Raw genomic sequence first — 17,657 nt, 5'->3', positions numbered from 1 at the left:
GGAATTTTATCCTTGCACTGCCATTTGTGTGTCTGTCTGCTTGCCTATTGGCCTGTGAGCTCCTGGGGGACACAGAGGGACGATGGTTTCACCAGGGCCCCACCGTGCCTGACTTCCTACTTCCTGTTATTTTATTTTGGCTGCGCTGGTATGCTTGTGGGATCTTAATTCCCAGAACAGGGACCGAATCCGTTCACCCTACAGTGTAAGCACTGGGTCCTAATCACTGGACTGCCCAAGGAAGTCAGTACTTCCTACTTTCAAGAACCATTTCTGTCTATTTTAGTTGAGAGAGTATGTGGGAAAGTGCTCAGGACAGAACTTGGCACACCGTGTAAGTGTCAGGTTTACTGTCGGTATTTTCTACTCATACTCTCACATTGGGACAGATTTTACTGATGAAGGACTAGGGGTCCAACACACTCTGGCCTCCTGCACCGTGTGGAAGTGTGGAATCTTCCTGAACAGAGGGCAGTGCCAGGCTGTGGGACCCCGGGGCAGTGGAAGAGGCAAGCGCTCGCCTGGACTAAGAGTGGGCAATATCTCTGGGCGCAGACTGTGAGAAAGGAGCTTTCAGAACCCCTGGGCTTCTCCAGCCAGCCAGGTCTCCTGGGGCCGGTGGGGGCGGGGTGGGAGCAGGGAAGGGGTATGGATTAGCCCAAACTCTCTCCGGACCTCCAGACCTGCCCCCACAACGCTCTTTGGGCCAAGGGGCGGGAGTGGAAGTCTCCGGCTGGGCTCTGGGGAGTTACAGACCGGCTACGGGGATTAGTGAGGCTGAAAAGAACATTTGCCTAGGAAGGGAAAACGGGAAGTGAGAGGCCAAGGATAACGCTCTGTAAGTCCCCCGAGACCCACTGCAGACCAGTGTGGGGTGGCCGGAGGAGGTGGTGCCGTCTGGGGCATCTTGACAGGTCCCCCACTCAGCCTCACCCCCCTCCCCCAGAGCACAGCTGCATCAACTGCCCCGCCCCTGCCTGCACCACCTGCCATTGGCTGGGACCAGGCCCCGCCCCACACAGGCAGCCTCTCATTGGCTTAGGTCTGCTGTTTGCATGCTTGCGGGGGTGGGGGAGACGCGTCATTCCCTGGAACCCTCCGACTTCCTTGCTGTTTGTCTGGGTCGTCCGTCTGCCCATCGCTGGCCCCAGGCTCGCTCTCTGGCCCCAGCCCTCTCTCGCTCTCTCTCAGCAGCTGTCTCTCTCGTGCCCGCTGGCCTGCTTCTCCTTCCCGGCAGTGGCCTCCTCCTCTGCCTGCCTGGGTGGCCGCCATGGGCCGGAAACGGCTCATCACTGACTCCTACCCTGTAGTGAAGAGGAGGGAGGGCTCCGCTGGGCACAGCAAGGGGGAGCTGGCACCAGAGCTAGGTCTCTGAGATGTGGGAGGGCGGGAGGAGTGGACGTGAGGGACATGAAAGGACATGGGCTGTGGAAGGGGAAGTGGAGTATGTCCTCTACTTCCGATAGCAGTGGATAACAGAGGCAGAGGGGTGGTGAGAGCTGGGGAACAGTGGGGTCAGTTGTGAGGCAAGGGGCAGGGCACAGGCCTGGGCAGGCCTGAGGAACAGCATATCATTGCAGGGGAAGAGCCCCTAACCCTGAGCGTGGATGAAGCGGAGCTGGAGCTGCTGAGGCAGTTTGACCTGGCCTGGCAGTATGGGCCCTGCACAGGTGAGAGCCCCTCAGGCCCGAGAGCACATCCAGGAGCCAGTCTTGCCACCCACACGTCTCTCAAGCAACCCCAGCCCCTGCCTGACCCTCTGGACACCGTCTCCTGAGACGGGGACTCATGCAGGTCCTGACACACCCCTCCAAACATACTCTCTAGCCTGGACTTTCCCCTGCCCCCTTGAGGCCTCCCTCACTGTCTCCTTTCCACTCCTGCAGGGATCACACGGTTGCAGCGCTGGCATCGGGCAGAGCAGATGGGCTTGAAGCCTCCCCCAGAAGTGCGTCAGGTGCTGCAGAGCCACCCCGGGGATCCCCGCTTCCAGTGCAGGTCAGAGACAAGCCAGGGAGAGCTCTGGGGGGTGGGGCAGGGACTTCAGGTACCACCAGCCTGCTGGCCCAGGATGGGGGCTGTCCTGACCTTCGGGATAAGTAGGTGCAGCCTTGGGGATTGTCACTGGGCAGGCAAGAAGGTTCTACAAGGTGCTGAGCTCAGGAGGCAGAAGCTTGCCTTCGTAATTCTTATCTCTGAGCTAACGGTGGAGAAAGAGTACACCTGGGGCCCAAGGGACTATTTCATGCTCAAAGGTTGGCCAAGGGCTTTAGGCCATGGCCGAGAGCTGGGGCTGGTGAGAGCAAGTGGAGAGACTTCACTGATTCAGGTTTCCCTCCATCCCGACCCCCCTGCACAGCCTCTGGCATTTCTATCCCCTCTGACGCTCCGCCGAAGACCTCCTGCCTGCTACTTGAGAACCGGACACAAGTGAGAGCCAGTTGCTGCCCCGCGGCTCAGCCCTGCTGTGGAGAACATTTGGCAGGAAAGAGGCAGGCAGGGAAGGAAAGAGGCTGAATCTGGAGGTCTAACCAGCCGGGTTCTAGCGCCTCCTCTGAGAACCGACACAGAGGAAGCCAGGTGACCCCTACAGGGAGAGTGATCTCTGGAGGGCCTGGCCGTGACCCTTCTGAAGCCTGCCACACCCCTGTCCTGGACCCCGTGGTCCCTGGCAGCAGCTTTGGGCAGAACCAGACTCCGGCAGAAGGCAGATGACCTCAGAGGCCAAGATGCACCCGCTCCTCAGGCTGGGAACCCGAGGGCAGAACGGCTGAGCTCACAGGGCAAGGGGTTCACTAGTGCTTATCAATAAAGAACTCTGAGCCTGGAAACCTGACCAGTCTCTTTATGTGGGCCTGCCTGGGCTGTTGATAGGTGGCTGAGAACCAGCACCATGCTTTCCTGCAAGGTGTTTGTGTCTCTTCCTCTCCTAACCCTAGACCGGGGAGGAAGGAGAGACACCTTCAAAAAAAAACAACGGTCAGTACTCACAAGCGCTGGGCAACCTCTGGCGCCCCCTGGTGGTTCACAGGAAAACGACTCTAGCCACCTTCCCCGACCAGCCAGGAAAAAACCACTGAACCCATCACCTAGCCTGCCCAGTGCTGCCCAACTCACAAAAATGGGTCCTTTGTCAGAGAAGGACCCATGGGCGCACTTATAAGGTCCAGACAGACATCACATTCCCAGAAAGCACCTCCATTTGCCACTGGGGGCCACCTGGCTCCAAAGCACGGTTGGGGGAGAGTTTCAACCCACAGGACCTGCTCAGAGATGGCCATCATCTGAGGAGCTTCGGTAGGGAACTGACAGGTCCTAGAGATGGAGAAGAACTGGCTGTAATCGACAAACAATGCTTAGGGGACCCTGGGACACGGAGAATGGAATCAGTACTTACGATGCCTCAGCTCTCTGTCCTGCGACAGCTAGAGACAGAACTACTAATTCTCTGGAAGCAGGCCCAGAGGGCAGCAAAGTAGTCTTTTTATTGAGCGCTGACCATGCCTCAAGTACTTTGAATGTATTATCTCTAAGTTTCTGAAAACATCTTCACAGTAGGTTTTACGTAGAAGGACATTGAAGCCTAGACTGCTGTACAGAGTCGTCCAGAAGCACCAGCAGGCACGTGGTGGCGCAGAGACTAGGGGCCAGGTGCACTAGGCTCTTCCGTCTCCCCCTGCCCCGCCTGGCTGCTGAGCACCTGCTGCATGCCGGACTCGGAGGTCCTCTGGGGGTATCAGTGGGAGGAGATGGACAAAAACGAACACATAAAAGTATTATGTCAGGCAGTGGTCAGTGCTGGGCAAAATGAGGGTGAGAGGACAGAGTGCCAAGGGTGCTAGAGAGGCTGTGAGGGGAGACTCTCTGGCATCCACCCTCCCCAGGCAGGCGTGCTCCCAGCTCGGTCAAGAAGCAGCACAGAGACCAGGGTGGGGCAGAGGGAGCCAGGGGAGGGTGAGGGGAAATGGGGACAGAGGGGTAACCAGGTTGGTCCCAGGGCTCCTTGCAGACCAGGGTGAGGAATCTGGATTTCATTCTGAGTAAGAGAGGAAGTTGTCAATGGGTTTTAAGCCAACAAATGACAAACTGATGGCTGTTGGTAGAAAACACAATGGGGGGCTGGGGGCAGGAGGCTGCTGGAGGTGATGGTGATGCCTCACCATGAGGTGAGGGGTAGGAGATAGAGGTAGGAGGTGGCCAGACTCTTTCTGTATTTTGAAGGAAGAACTAACTGACAAGACTTGCTGATGGGTTGGCTGTGGGGTTTAAGAAAGAGGAGCCAAGGATAACTCCAAAGGGTTTGGCTTGCACAACTGGAAGAACAGAGTTCCCATTACTAAGATGGGAAAGATTGCGGGAAGGGGAGGGTGGGGCGGGGAATGAAGAGTTCAGTTTGAGGTCTGTGACACAGCCAAGCTGGGGAGTCGGCAGTGGTGGATACGTAAGTCTGGAATTCCAGGAAAAGCTCTCGAATTGAGATAGAAATTTGGGCATCCTTTAGGTGGCAATGAAAGCCATGTGTGGGCATGAGATTACCTGAGTGAGTATAGACAGAGGCAAGGGCCTGAGCAAGGAGACTGAGGAGGGGCACGACTGGAGGAAGTCAGGAGAGAGGAGGGCCTGGGAGGCCTGGGCAGAGGGTGTTTCAAAGTCTCAGATGCTTCTGACAGGCTGGTAAAATAAACCTGAGACGTGCACGCTGGACTTGGCCACGTGGAGGTCACTGGCGACAGGCAGTTCCCCTGGACTGGTGGTATAGGACTGGGCCTAGAGTGGGCGCAGAGGGAGCGGCGGTGGAAGTGGAGACAAGGATCAGGCCAGGCCTTCCAGGGACCTTTTATTGTGAAAGAAGCAGAGAAGTGAGTGGCAACTAGAGAGGATATGGGGTCAAGGAATGGCGCTTACTCTGTGCTGCCCCGTTCCATCTTTCGTGTTAGAGTGACACACAGCGTAATGGCCCGGCGCAGGGAGAGACCAGGGGGTGGGGCACTGAGGGCCGGGAGACAGTGGAGGCAGGTGATGAGTGGGGTCTCTGTGAAGGTGAGGAGGGCCAGGACTAGAGCACAGGGAAGAGTGTGGCCTTAGACCAGAGCATCCAGTGGCCTGAAGGGAGCCACAGGGAGTGGGGCAGATGCAGGGGAGGGGACATTCAAGAATCAGACGTTTGCTGACAGCTTGGTGCGCTGGGAGGGAGCAGATGTTTACCAAGCACTGACCCGTGCCATCTGCTGCGCTTCACGCCACCTAGCTGGCTGCTCAGAACAATCTCGTCAGGTGAGTATCAGCCACTGTCACAGATGAGGACACCGAGGCTGAGAGGAAAAGTGCCCTGCTTCATCAGTGGACACCAGGGCCCAACTCCCACCCAGGTCTGCCTTCCCACTCTGAGGCCCCACACCCGCATTCCCACCCACACCTGCTCCAGGTGTCTAGTGTAGCATCGGAAAGACCTGCCCATGTGGAAAGTGTGCTACCCTGGGGCGGGCAGGAAGGCATCGACAGAGTGCTCAGGGAGGACCGAGCACAGCGTGTTCCGGGGAACCTCACTGCAAGGGCCCTGAGCCCAAGCCTGCCACATCCTGCTGCCTGACCCCGGCGCATCTTACCACACATGGCCCCTCATCCGGCCCCTGCTTCTCAGACCTTTCCACTGCAGAATGAGTGCACGCTCGCCCCTGGGACCACTCTGAATATTCTTAGTAATTGTGTGTTTTATCTTTGGCAAATTTTGTATTCTATTCCACGGTATGTCTGAAGTAGCTGCTGTAACATAAAAATGGCTGAACCTGGGGCATCTCTGGTGGTCCAGCAGTTAAGACTCCCAGCTTCCACTGCAGGGGATGTGGGTTCAATCCTGGTTGGGGAATGAAAATCCCCCATCATGCATTGCACAGCCAAAAGCAAAACAAAAACGGCTGAACTTACTTATCAAGTAAAATGAACCCCAGGAAGACGCATTCATGTGTGGCCTATGGCTGGTTTCAAATACCACGACACACCCACTACCACCAGCGGAGGCTGAGCAGCGCAGCAAAAAGCACCCAGCGAGTGTGTATTGGGAGGAAATGGGAGGTCAGTGGCCCTTGACGGGTGAGTAAGAGTCAGCAGACAGAGGAAAACATTCTAGACTGAGGGAGTGGGCTAAGCAAAGGCCGTGAGGAGGGGTGGCTGTGTGCACCCAGGGGAAACGTGTGGGACAGCAGCACGCGCATCAGCACAGCCCGAAGCTAGCGTTTCAGTGCTTGCTACGGACCCAGCGCTGTCCTAAGCGACCTTTATCCTCACAGAAACCCTAGAAACGATTATAAACATTTTGTAAGGCAATCTAAAGAGGACACTCAGGCACAGAAAGGTTAAGTGCTTGCCCAGGATCACACAGCACGTGACTGTGAGGGACAGGATTTGATCCCAGAGTCCAGCTGCACAGCCTGCATTCATATCACGTGGGATGACACTAGTGAGGTGGCTGGGACTGACCGATACAGGGGCTTGAGCCTGGGGCCTTTGCAGGTGGACTCCTCGATGGTGATGACAGTGCCTAAGGGTTCTGAGCAGGAAAGGACGGGATAAAAGTAATCATTCTGGAGAATCTGTCTGCCCAGGTATGAGAGACTAGATGGGGGGCAAACTGCAGGCAGGAGGGCCAAGCAGGAAGCTCTAAAATATTCAAAACATGGGTGCTGAGACCCAGATGAGCAGACAAGGCAGAGGACAAAGTAAGAGAAGTCACAAAGGAAGCTGGCAAGACTTGCCTTTGGGAAGGCAAGGATGGGGAGGAGAGGTCAAACATGACTCAGGTTTTGAGCGTGGATGGATGAGAGAATGCTGGTGCCATGGGCAGAAAAGAAGTGGAAACTGGGAGGGGAGGACAGGCTTGATTTCATGCATGTTTAGTTTGAGATGACAACAGGACGCCTGAATGGAAACATCTATTAGGCAATGGGAAGCCAGAGGTCAAGTGCCGAAGCAAGGACAGAGAGCGTGTGGAATCCAGGGGACTGAGGGGAACCGCATGCCTGGAACCAACCTTCGAGCCCATGAGCACGGATGAGTTCTCAGAGAGAGGAAAGGGAGACAGGACCAAAGATCACACTTGGGAAAAGTCTCTCTAGAAAGTAGAAGAAGACTAGCAAAGAGGAGGGGACAGTGTCAGAGTGGCAGGAGAGGTCATGTCGTGTCCGGGAGGTTCCCGAGAACTCCACACGCGGTAGCACCTGTGTGATGATGCCGGGGTATCAGGGAAGATCTCGTTAGGAGGAGATGGAGCAGGATGGCTCACCGTAATTTGGCCCCCACATTCCCTGCTTCCTTCTGTCCCAGATTTGCAGTTCTCACTGGCAGCTCAGCTGTCATAGTAACCACCATGCCACACCCATCAATGAGGGGCACACTGATTCATTCTGTATTGACTCAGGTGTGGCAGCATTTATCCACCTTCAAACTCAGACAAACTCGCTGGTAGCGTGAGGGCTTAGGGAGCTAATTTACCGAGAAACTTGAGTAAACAGGGAAAGGAAGATGTTTCTGAATTAGTCCAGGAGTAGATGGAAGCCACACCAGTGCCAGCTTGAGTGGGGCTGACACCACCTCGAGGACTTAGGGGATCTGGAACACGACTGCCAGTTTCCTCAGCAGGTAGGCCGGCCTCCAGTCCATCCACCTGAGCCCTAAGTTAGCAAACAGCTTTGTGCTGGCCTCGTGCTGGTTGTGGCAGATCAGAACCCTAGCCCCTAAGCTCCAAGAGCTTACTGCAGTGGGAGACAGAGAAGAGCTGTGCCAAAGAACTGTAGCCACTGCCGCAAGATGGGTGTAAACTGAACTCGGGGAACTTAGACTTCCAAAAAACGGCCCTTTAGCTCAGCATTCAAGGATGAGTAGGGGCTTCCACATGGTGGACAAATCCCGGGTAATTCTTGAGCCCTACTTCGGTCCTTTCTCTTCTGAAGGGACAGGCATTTCCTAGAGACCTCCTATGAGGAGGAAGCCTCTCACCGCAGCAGGAGGTTCCCTTGGCTCCTCCTCCTGTGAGCCCCACCTTGACTGCATGCTCTTCTCTCCAGGCACTTTCCCTGAGAAGAATTAAGGGTTCCACTTCCTCCCATGAAAGTATTAGTCACTCAGTCGTGTCCTACTCTTCGTGACCCCATGGACTATAGCCCGCCAAGCTCCTCTGTCCATGGGATTCTCCAGGCAAGAATACTGGAGTGGGTTGCCATTTCCTTCTCCAGGGGATCTTCTTGACCAAGGGATAGAACCCAGGTCTCCTGCATTACAGGTGGATTCTTTACCATCTGAGCCACCAGGGAAGCTCATATTTTATTGTGACATTTCAGCATTTCCACTGCTGGAGAGTATTTTATCCTTGTCACCAGAGTAATCAGCACAGGCACTGCTGCATAGTAACCAGTCAATCTTAAGGGAGAGCAACCCTGAATATTCACTGGAAGGACTGATCCTGAAGCTGAAGCTCCAGTATTTTGGTCAGAGGATGAGATGGCTGGATGGCATCAGTGATGCAATGAACGTGAACTGCATCAACAACAAAGCACTCAGAGGATGCTTCAGACCTGCCTTCAGAACTGGGACCTAAATGATTCTCACAGGCTGGATAGGACCAGCAGATCAAATAGAAGGTGTGAGTGAAGTGGGAGGGTTCTTTCAGCTGAGTGCTTTGTTGTTGATGTTGTTCAGGCTCCCACTCGTGTCTGACTCTTTGCAACCCCCTGGACTGCAGCACACCAGGCCTCCCTGTCCCTCACCATCTCCCAGAGTTTGCCCAAGTTCACGTTCATTGCATCACTGATGCCATCCAGCCATCTCATCCTCTGACCAAAATACTGGAGCTTCAGCTTCAGGATCAGTCCTTTCAGTGAATATTCAGGGTTGCTCTCCCTTAAGATTGACTGGTTACTATGCAGCAGTGCCTGTGCTGATTACTCTGGTGACAAGGATAAAATACTCTCCAGCAGTGGAAATGCTGAAATGTCATAATAAAATATGAGCTTCCCTGGTGGCTCAGATGGTAAAGAATCCACCTGTAATGCAGGAGACCTGGGTTCTATCCCTTGGTCAAGCAGATCCCCTGGAGAAGGAAATGGCAACCCACTCTAGTATTCTTGCCTGGAGAGTCCCATGGGCAGAGGAGCCTGGCAGGCTACAGTCCATGGGGTCACAAGAGTCGGACACGACTTAGTGACTAAATCACCACCACCACCTCTCCATGGAGTGGAGACAACATCCAGCCAACGTCTCTACATGCTCTCAAGAGCACAGCTGCCCAGGATCCTTTTCACCCCCACAGTGCTGGTGTGTAAACTGGGACAACCCCAAAGACACCAATTTGGCCTTGTTTATCACAATTACCGGTATACAGATCCCTTTCAGTTCATATGTAGAAATGTATCTTACAGATACTCTTGTATGTATAAAATAACATTATAGCACTGTTTGTAATAGCAAAGACTATGCTGCTGCTGCTGCTCGGTCGCTTCAGTCGTGTCCGACTCTGTGTGACCCCAGAGACGGCAGCCCACCAGGCTCCCCCATCCCTGGGATTCTCCAGGCAAGAACACTGGAGTAGGTTGCCATTTCCTTCTCCAATGCATGAAAGTGAAAAGTGAAAGTGAAGTCGCTCAGTGGTATCCGACTCGTAGCGACCCCATGAACTGTAGCCTGCCAGGCTCCTCCATCCATGGGATTTTCCAGGCAAGAGTACTGGAGTGGGATGCCATTCATTGCCTTCTCCATTTTATTGCAAAGACTATAAACAGCCTAAACACCTATCAATAAGGCAACCAGAAAGTAAGTAGTAGTATATGATGGATACCGTACTGTGAAAAAGTTTGAGGAAACTCCTTATGTATTGGTACAGGATAGGATAATCTCTGAAATAAACAGTTAAATGGGAAAAAAGGATTTACAGAACAGTGCACACAGTATGCTACAGTTTGGGTTAGAATGTGTGTATTTGCTTCTTTCATGCATATAATATCTCTGAAAGGATAACCATGAACTTGATACCATCAGTTGTCTTTGAAAGGAAGGTAACTTGGTGACTTGGAAATAGGAATGAAGGGAAATTTTTCATTAAATGAGACTTTTGAACCTTGAATTTATATTATTACCTATTTGATCAATCAGTAAGAAAAAAGTCTCACCACATCCATGTTGATGTATTTATTTAACAAGCACTTCAGGGAACGAAGATCCCACATGCTACTGAGCATGGACAAATAATAATAATAATAATAATAGCAACAATCCCACTAGGATACAGGGTTTTGTGTCACGTACTGCAATGGTTTTGTGCATATTCTGCACTCGTGGTGCCACACTCTTTTAAGTATATTCCACTGGGGGAATATAGGGAGAAAAGGGGCTTCTACCGGTCCACATGGTGAGGGCTTGGCAGTGGGAAGGTCCAGGACTCACTCCTTCTGGCTGGCCCATCTCCTTGTTCACTAGACCTCTGCCAAGCACTTGGCACTGCCCTATGCTGGACAAGAGGCAACCTGTCATGGGAACAGGTTCCACAAGAGTGCACACATGATGAGTTGTGTGGAGTATGTGGCTTGGGTCCCAAGCCTGAAAGAGTTTCCCGTCTACTCTTAAATACATCAAAAGGTGTGCCGCTTCGTTCCAAATGAGACTAGCCAAAGGGCTTCCCTACTGGCTCAGTGGTAAATCGGCCCGCCTGGCCAATACAGGAGACACGGGTTCCATCTCTGGTTTGGGAGGATCCGACACGCCTTGGAGCTGCTAAGCCCGTGCATCACAGTACTGAGCTCACGTGCCATACTGCTGAAGCCCACACACCCTAGAGCCCGTGCCCCATGACGTGAGAGGCCACCACAGTGAGAAGCCCGAGCACCGCAACAAGAGTCGCCCCCACCTGACCCGAGCAGAGCAAAGCCTGCACAGCGATGAAGACATGGCCCAGCCAAAAATATACAAATAAACAAAAAAGAAAAAGACTGGTAAAAGCTGGAACATTTGGCCAGTGTACTCTGTTGACAAGGCTTGGGGGAAACACACAGGAGCAGAAAACATCACAGCCTCCATGGAGGGGAATCTGGGAGCACTGACAAGATGACACGGCATTTACCTTTGACCCAGCAACCCCACTTCTAGGAACTGACCCTCAAGAGTCACTTCGACAAACACGAAACAACATACGCAAAAGCGTATTTGCTGGCATTACTCGTGAAAGCAGAATATTGGAAACCCCCTAAATTCTGGTCCAGGGATTAAACAAACCCTCCTGATGGAATACTGTGTATCCATTTTGAAAAATGAGGAAGATTTCCATTAGCTGATATGGAGTGATTACCAGGACAAACTGTCAAATATATAGTATACTACCTTTGGGTAAGAAAGAATGGGAAATGAGATATATATCTGAAAAAAGAAACACTCGAACAGTAAACTAGAAACAAACAAAATGGTTAGTGTTTGGGGTAGGTAAGAAGAGAGTGGATGAGACAGGATGGGAATGAGATTTCTCTAAATATACTTTCTTATATGATTTCAGCTCTTGAACCACATAAACATTTTGCATATTTAAAAATGTATCAAAAGAGATTGTCAAAAATCCTAAAGTTGAATATAAATGGTAGCAAATGAATCCAACTATATGTTAAATTAATAATATAACCTCACAGAAAAAGAATATAAGAATTGTAAATTTTGAACACAATTCATGGACTTTGTAAGAACAAAAGAACCACACACAAAAGAAATATGGAGCTTTACTTAGTAGATTTGTTGCTGATAAATGGTATTGGTATATAAATTCTAAAACTGTTTCTGTTTTTGTATTAAAAATAGAAACAAATGAATAACTATATAGATGTTGGGAACCAGAGACTTGACTGTGAAAAAAGGGAGATAAAATATGGAATTGAGGGATACTTCCCCGACAGTATAGTGGTTAGGACTCTGTACTTCCACTGCGGGGGGCGTGGGTTTGATCCCTGGTCAGGGAACGAAGATCCCACAAGCCATGTAGAGGGGGAAAAAATTGGAATGGGGGAAGGTGGGGAAGAGTCCTGAAGTGTTGGAGTTGAATTGGAGGTATCAGTATGTTCATTTTTTAAAAATTAACTTTACTGAGGTATCATTTATCTACAACAAAACTACATAGATTTTTTTTTTTTTTAATTTTGGCTGCATCACCAAGATAACAGTTATGCACCAGTGTAACTGCCAATCCAACCCAATTAAGATCTAGGACATTTTCATCAGCCCAGAAAATTCCCCCACTCTCCTTTGCACCTAGTCTCTCTCTCTTCTCCTATCTTAGACAATTTGATTCCTATAATCTAAGATTTGTTTTGCTGTTTCTGGAACTCATATAAATGCCACCATTCAGCATAGCTGGCTACATCAATTCAATATAGTATCTGTGAGATCCACTCCCATTATTGTATACCAGTACTTCACTCATCTTTGCTGCTGAGTAATGTTCCATTGTACAAATATATTAAAATGTAGTTATCCATTCATCAGTTGATGAACATTTGGGTTATTTCTAGTTTGGGACTCTAAGAATCAAGCTGTTATAATATTTAGGTACAAGTCTTTGTATAGGCACATATTTTCATTTCTCTCAGGTAGATGTCAGTCAGTCAAATTGCTGGGAGGTGTAACATAATATACGCTCAATTCTATAAGAAGCTGCCCATCTGTTTTCCAAAGTGGTTCTACTTTTTATATTATTTTTTAATTAATTAAATATTTTTTTGCTGCACTAACTTTCTCTGTTCTTTGGATATTTCCTATTTCATTAGTTTCTGCCCTTCACTGTTCTTCCCTTTGGGTTTAACTTGTTCATTTTTAAACTTTTATTCCTTTTTTGAGATAGTATTCATACAACTGCCATTATAAAAGTGTATAATCTGGGCTTCCTGGTGGCTCGGTGGTAAAGAAGCCACCTGCCAGTGTGGGAGACACACGTTTAATCCCTGGTCCAGCAAGAGCCCTCATGCCGCAGAGCAGCTAAGCCTGTCTGCCGCAACTATTGAGCCCGTGCTCTGCAGCCTGCCCACCACGACCACTGAAGCCTGTGCACCTAGAACTAGCGCTCTGCAATGAGAAGCCACCGCAGTGAGAAGCCCACGCACTGCAGCTGAAGAGTAGCGCCCGCTGACCGCGACTAGAGGAAGCCCGCACAGCAGTGAAGACCCAGCACAGCTGAAAATAAACAATTACTAAAAAAAATTGTGTACAAGTCAATGGTTTTTAGTCTATTTGCTACGTTGTGCAATAATCACCATCATCTAATTCCAGAACACTTTCATTACTCTACTAGCAGGCAGTCCTAGTTCTCCCCTGCCAACCACTAGTCCGCTATCTCTATGGACCTGCCTGTTCTGAGTATTTCATGTAAGTGGACTCACACAATATGCAGCCTTTTGTGTCTGACTTCTTTCACTTAGCATAAGGTACTCAAGACTCATACATGTTCTAACATGTAACTACTTTATTTATTTTTATGGCTGAATAGTATTCCATAGGGCCGATACATCATATTTTGTTTATCCATTCAATAGCTGATGGACATTTGAGTTGTTCCTACCTTTCCGCTAAATGACTAATGTGGCTATGAACACCTATGTACAAGTTTTTATATGAATGTATGTTGGGTATATTTTTAGAAGTAGAACTGCTGGATCCTATGGTAATTCTGTTAAACTTTTTGAGAAACCACCAAACTTTTTCTGGCTTCTGAAGGTAGAAACATAGAATACTGACTTTAAAATTTTCTCTTTTTTTTCTGATATAGGCATTTAAAGTTAAATATTTTCCTCTAAGACCTTCTTTAGCTGCACTGTACAAATTTTGATACGTTGTGCTTTCATTATGATTCAGCTTTAAATATTTTCTAATTTCATTTGTTTTCTTGACTCATTAGTTATAAAGAAACACAGTCTTTAATTTCTAAACATCTATGGATTTTCTAGCTATATTATGTATTCATATCTAACTTAATTCCACCATGATTAGAGAGCATATTCTATGAGATTTTAATCTTCTGAAATTTATTGAGATTTATTTTATGGCCAAGGATATAATCTAGCTTAGTGAATACTCCATATGTACTTGAAAAAAAAAAGTGCATTCTGCATTTATGGGGTGGAGTTTCTTTAATGCCAATTATATCAGGTTGGTTGATTGTATTGTTTAGATTTTCTAAATCCCACTGCTCTCTTGCCCATCAGTCATCAGCAGAGGGCTTTTCCAATCTCTGACTGTAGTTATCCTTCTGTCTGGTTCTCCCTTTAGTTCTCTCAATTCTTGTTTCATTTTTTGTAGCTCTGCTATTAGGTGTATGTATTTAGGGTTCAGGTTGCGCTAGCGGTGAAGACTCTGCCTGCCAATGTGGGAGACATGAGACGCAGGTTTGATCCCTGGGTCTGGAAGATCCCCTGGTGCAGGGGCAAGGTAACCCACTCCAGTATTCTTCCCTGGAGAATCCCCATGGACAGAGGAGCCTGGTGGGCTAGAATTCATGGGATCGCAGAGAGTCGGGCAGGACTGAAGCGACCACGCATGCACACACGTTTAGGATTATATCCTCCTGTCCAACTGACCCTTTTTTGATTATGAAATGCCTTTTTCTCTGCTAATTCTCCTTGTCTCGACATTTACTTTATCTGATACTAATGCAGTCATACCAGCTTTTTATGTACATAGTATATCTTTTTTTCATCTTTTATGGTCTGTATCTGTATATTAAAATTATATCTTAGATATATGTAGTCAACCCTTGAACAACACATATTTGAACTGCAGGGCCCACTTATATATAGATTTCTTTTCAATAAATACGTACAACAGTACTAAACTGTCAGCGGTTGGCTGAATCTGTGAATGAAGAACTGCAGGTAGGGAGGGCCGACTGCAAAGTTATTCTCAAATTTTCCACTGCTGGGTGGGTTGGTGCCCCTCACCTCTGCACTGTTCAAGGCTCAACTATAGCTGGGTCTTCATTTTTCAATCTGACCAGCTCTGTTTTTTTCACCAAAGCATTTATATTTAGTGGAATTATTAATACAGTTGGGTTTAAGTCTGTGTTAGTTTGCAAGGGCTGTCATAACAAAGTGCCATGGACTGGGGGCCTCAAACAATAGAAATTTATTTACTCACAGCTCTGAAGCAAGAAGTCTGAGATCATGGTGTTGGCAGGGTTGGTTCTTTCCGAGGTGGGTGGGAAAGGATCTGTTCCAGGCTCCAGTCTTCGGCTTGTAGACAACCATTGTCCCCCGTGTCTCCACGTTGTCTTCTCTCTGAACATGTCTGTGTCCAGATTCCCTCTTCCTATAAGGAAACCCGTCATATTGGATTAGGGTCTACCCTAATGACCTCATTTTAACGTAATACCTCTATAAAGATTCCACCTCCAAAATATTTAAAAAATTTTAAGAGACAAAAAAAGAAGATACTACCAAGAAATTATAATATGCATCACTAATTTATCACAGTGTAACTGAACATATTTCATGAAAGAAGCTTTAATTTCATTTATTATCCCATCCTTTGTATTATTATCATATATTTTATTCTTACATATATCATAAACTGCATATCAAATTGCCAACATCTGCTGGATCATGGAAAAAGCAAGAGAGTTCCAGAAAAACATCTATTTCTGCTTTATTGACTATGCCAAAGCCTTTGACTGTGTGGATCACAATGAACTGTGGAAAATTCTGAAAGGGATGGGAATACCAGACCACCTGACCTGCCTCTTGAGAAACCTATATGCAGGTCAAGAAGCAACAGTTAGAACTGGACATGGAACAACAACAGACTGGTTCCAAATAGGAAAAGGAGTACGTAAGGCTGTATATTGTCACCCTGCTTATTTAACTTATATGCAGAGTACATCATGAGAAACACTGGGCTGGAAGAAGCACAAGCTGGAATCAAGATTGCCAGGAGAAATATCAATAACCTCAGATATGCAGATGACACCACCCTTATGGCAGAAAACGAAGAGGCAAAAAGCCTCTTGATGAAAGTGAAAGTGGAAGTGGAGAGTGAAAAAGTTGGCTTAAAGCTCAACATTCAGAAAACGAAGATCATGGTATCTGGTCTCATCACTTCATGGGAAATAGATGGGAAACAGTGGAAACAGTGTCAGACTTTATTTGGGGGGGGCTCCAAAATCACTGCAGATGGTGACTGCAGCCATGAAATTAAAAGACGCTTACTCCTTGGAAGGAAAGTTATGACCAACCTAGATAGCATATTCAAAAGCAGAGACCTTGCTTTGCCAACTAAGGTCCAACTAGTCAAGGCTATGGTTTTCCAGTGGTCATGTATGGATGTGAGAGTTGGACTGTGAAGAAAGCTAAGCACCAAAGAATTGATGCTTTTGAACTGTGGTGTTGTAGAAGACTCTTGAGAGTCCCTTGGACTGCAAGGAGATCAGCCCTGGGATTTCTTTGGAGGGAATGATGCTGAAGCTGAAACTCCAGTACTTTGGCCAACTGACGCGAAGAGTTGACTCTTTGGAAAGACTCAGATGCTGGGAGGGATTGGGAGCAGGAGGAGAAGGGGACTTCAGAGGATGAGATGGCTGGATGGCCTCACTGACTCGACGGACGTGAGTCTGAGTGAACTCTGGGAGTTGATGATGGACAACGAGGCCTGGCGTGCTGCGATTCATGGGGTCGCAAAGAGTCAGACACGACTGAGTGACTGAACTGAACTGAACACTTATATTGCTTTTGCTGTAAACAATTATTTGTCTTTTATGGCAATTAAGAGAAGAAAAAAATTTTATAATTACCCAGAATTATCAATTCTGTGGCTCTTCATTCCTTCCTATAGATCCAAGTTCCCAAATTTTTCCTTTCAACCTGAATAATTTCATAGTATTTCTCATAGTGTAGGTCTGCAGACAATAAATTTTCTTATCTCTCATTTTTCTGCAAATGTTTTTATTTCTCTTTCATTTTAAAGGATATTTTCAATGGATATAGAACTCTAGACTGAAATTCTCCCTTTGTCAGCAATTTAAAAGTGTGATTCATTGACTCCGCTCTGTCTTTTCTTCCTTCCATAGTACCTCTGTATGTAATGAGTCTTGGTTCAGCATCAACATTAATGAGATAAACCAACATTAAATGACCAAAACAATGCAACAGAGAGAATATGTCCCTCATGTGGTATTCTTGCAAAACGCTTTAACTTGAATTTAGTTGTGAAGAAACAGTCAAAGAAAATTTAAATCAAGAGATATTTTACCAGAAAACTAGCTTAGATCCTTCAAAAATATCAATGTCGTGAAAAACAAGAAGGCAGGAGAACTAGATTTTAGGGATATCTGGAGAAAGCTTTTATGGCCTAATTAGCCTAGATAATAATACTGCATGGTGAAATTTCTTGGTCGCTATGGTAAACAGTTCCACAGATCCTCATAAAGTTGAACATAGACTTACCATATGACCCAGGAATTCCACTTCTAGATATATACCTGAAAGAACTGAAAGCAGGGACTCAAACAGATGCTTGTACACCTGTGTTCATAGCAGCATTATTCACAGCAGCCAAAAAGTGGAACAAGCCAGCTGTCCCTCAACAGATGAGTAGCTAAACAGCATGTGATCTATACAGACAATAGAATATTGCTTAGGAATGAAATTCTGATA

At 48.0% G+C, this 17,657-nt stretch overlaps 1 protein-coding gene and 1 long non-coding RNA gene across 4 annotated transcripts in view; one reads left to right on the top strand and one right to left on the bottom strand.

Moving 5' to 3' along the window:
* Window positions 1–17,657, bottom strand: part of LOC132658375 (uncharacterized) — a 30,322-nt gene that overhangs the window by 7,471 nt on the left and 5,194 nt on the right. Inside the window, exon 2 of one of the 2 annotated variants that reach the window (XR_009597948.1) lies at window positions 15,148–15,318. This is a non-coding gene — a long non-coding RNA (uncharacterized LOC132658375). Of the gene's footprint in view, window positions 1–10,161; window positions 15,319–17,657 lie in introns of those variants that run through there. The other variant, XR_009597947.1, reaches the window with a different exon arrangement.
* POLD4 (DNA polymerase delta 4, accessory subunit) lies at window positions 1,110–2,831 on the top strand. Of its 2 annotated transcripts, XM_004019714.5 has the most exons (4): window positions 1,110–1,367; window positions 1,581–1,670; window positions 1,887–1,998; window positions 2,360–2,831. In XM_004019714.5, the coding sequence occupies exons 1-4, from the start codon at window positions 1,271–1,273 to the stop codon at window positions 2,382–2,384; spliced, it is 324 nt and encodes a 107-aa protein (XP_004019763.1). In that variant the 5' UTR covers window positions 1,110–1,270; the 3' UTR covers window positions 2,385–2,831. The 2 variants fall into 2 exon arrangements, with proteins under 2 accessions (XP_004019763.1, XP_042094204.1); XM_042238270.2 differs by having other exon boundaries at window positions 1,309–1,794.

This window comes from Ovis aries, chromosome 21 (genome assembly GCF_016772045.2).
Source record: "Ovis aries strain OAR_USU_Benz2616 breed Rambouillet chromosome 21, ARS-UI_Ramb_v3.0, whole genome shotgun sequence".
NCBI classification, from domain to species: domain Eukaryota; kingdom Metazoa; phylum Chordata; class Mammalia; order Artiodactyla; family Bovidae; genus Ovis; species Ovis aries.
Note: the sequence above shows the minus strand (reverse complement) of the source record. Positions and strands in the feature narration are given on the sequence as shown.

Excerpts from the sequence above, each read along its gene's own strand:
- POLD4 (XM_004019714.5), top strand. The coding sequence starts at position 1,271 with ATGGGCCGGAAACGGCTCATCACTGACTCCTACCCTGTAGTGAAGAGG. Across the intron at positions 1,671-1,886 it reads GCAGTATGGGCCCTGCACAG|GGATCACACGGTTGCAGCGC; the intron begins GTGAGAGCCCCT and ends CCACTCCTGCAG. Across the intron at positions 1,999-2,359 it reads GATCCCCGCTTCCAGTGCAG|CCTCTGGCATTTCTATCCCC; the intron begins GTCAGAGACAAG and ends CCCCCTGCACAG.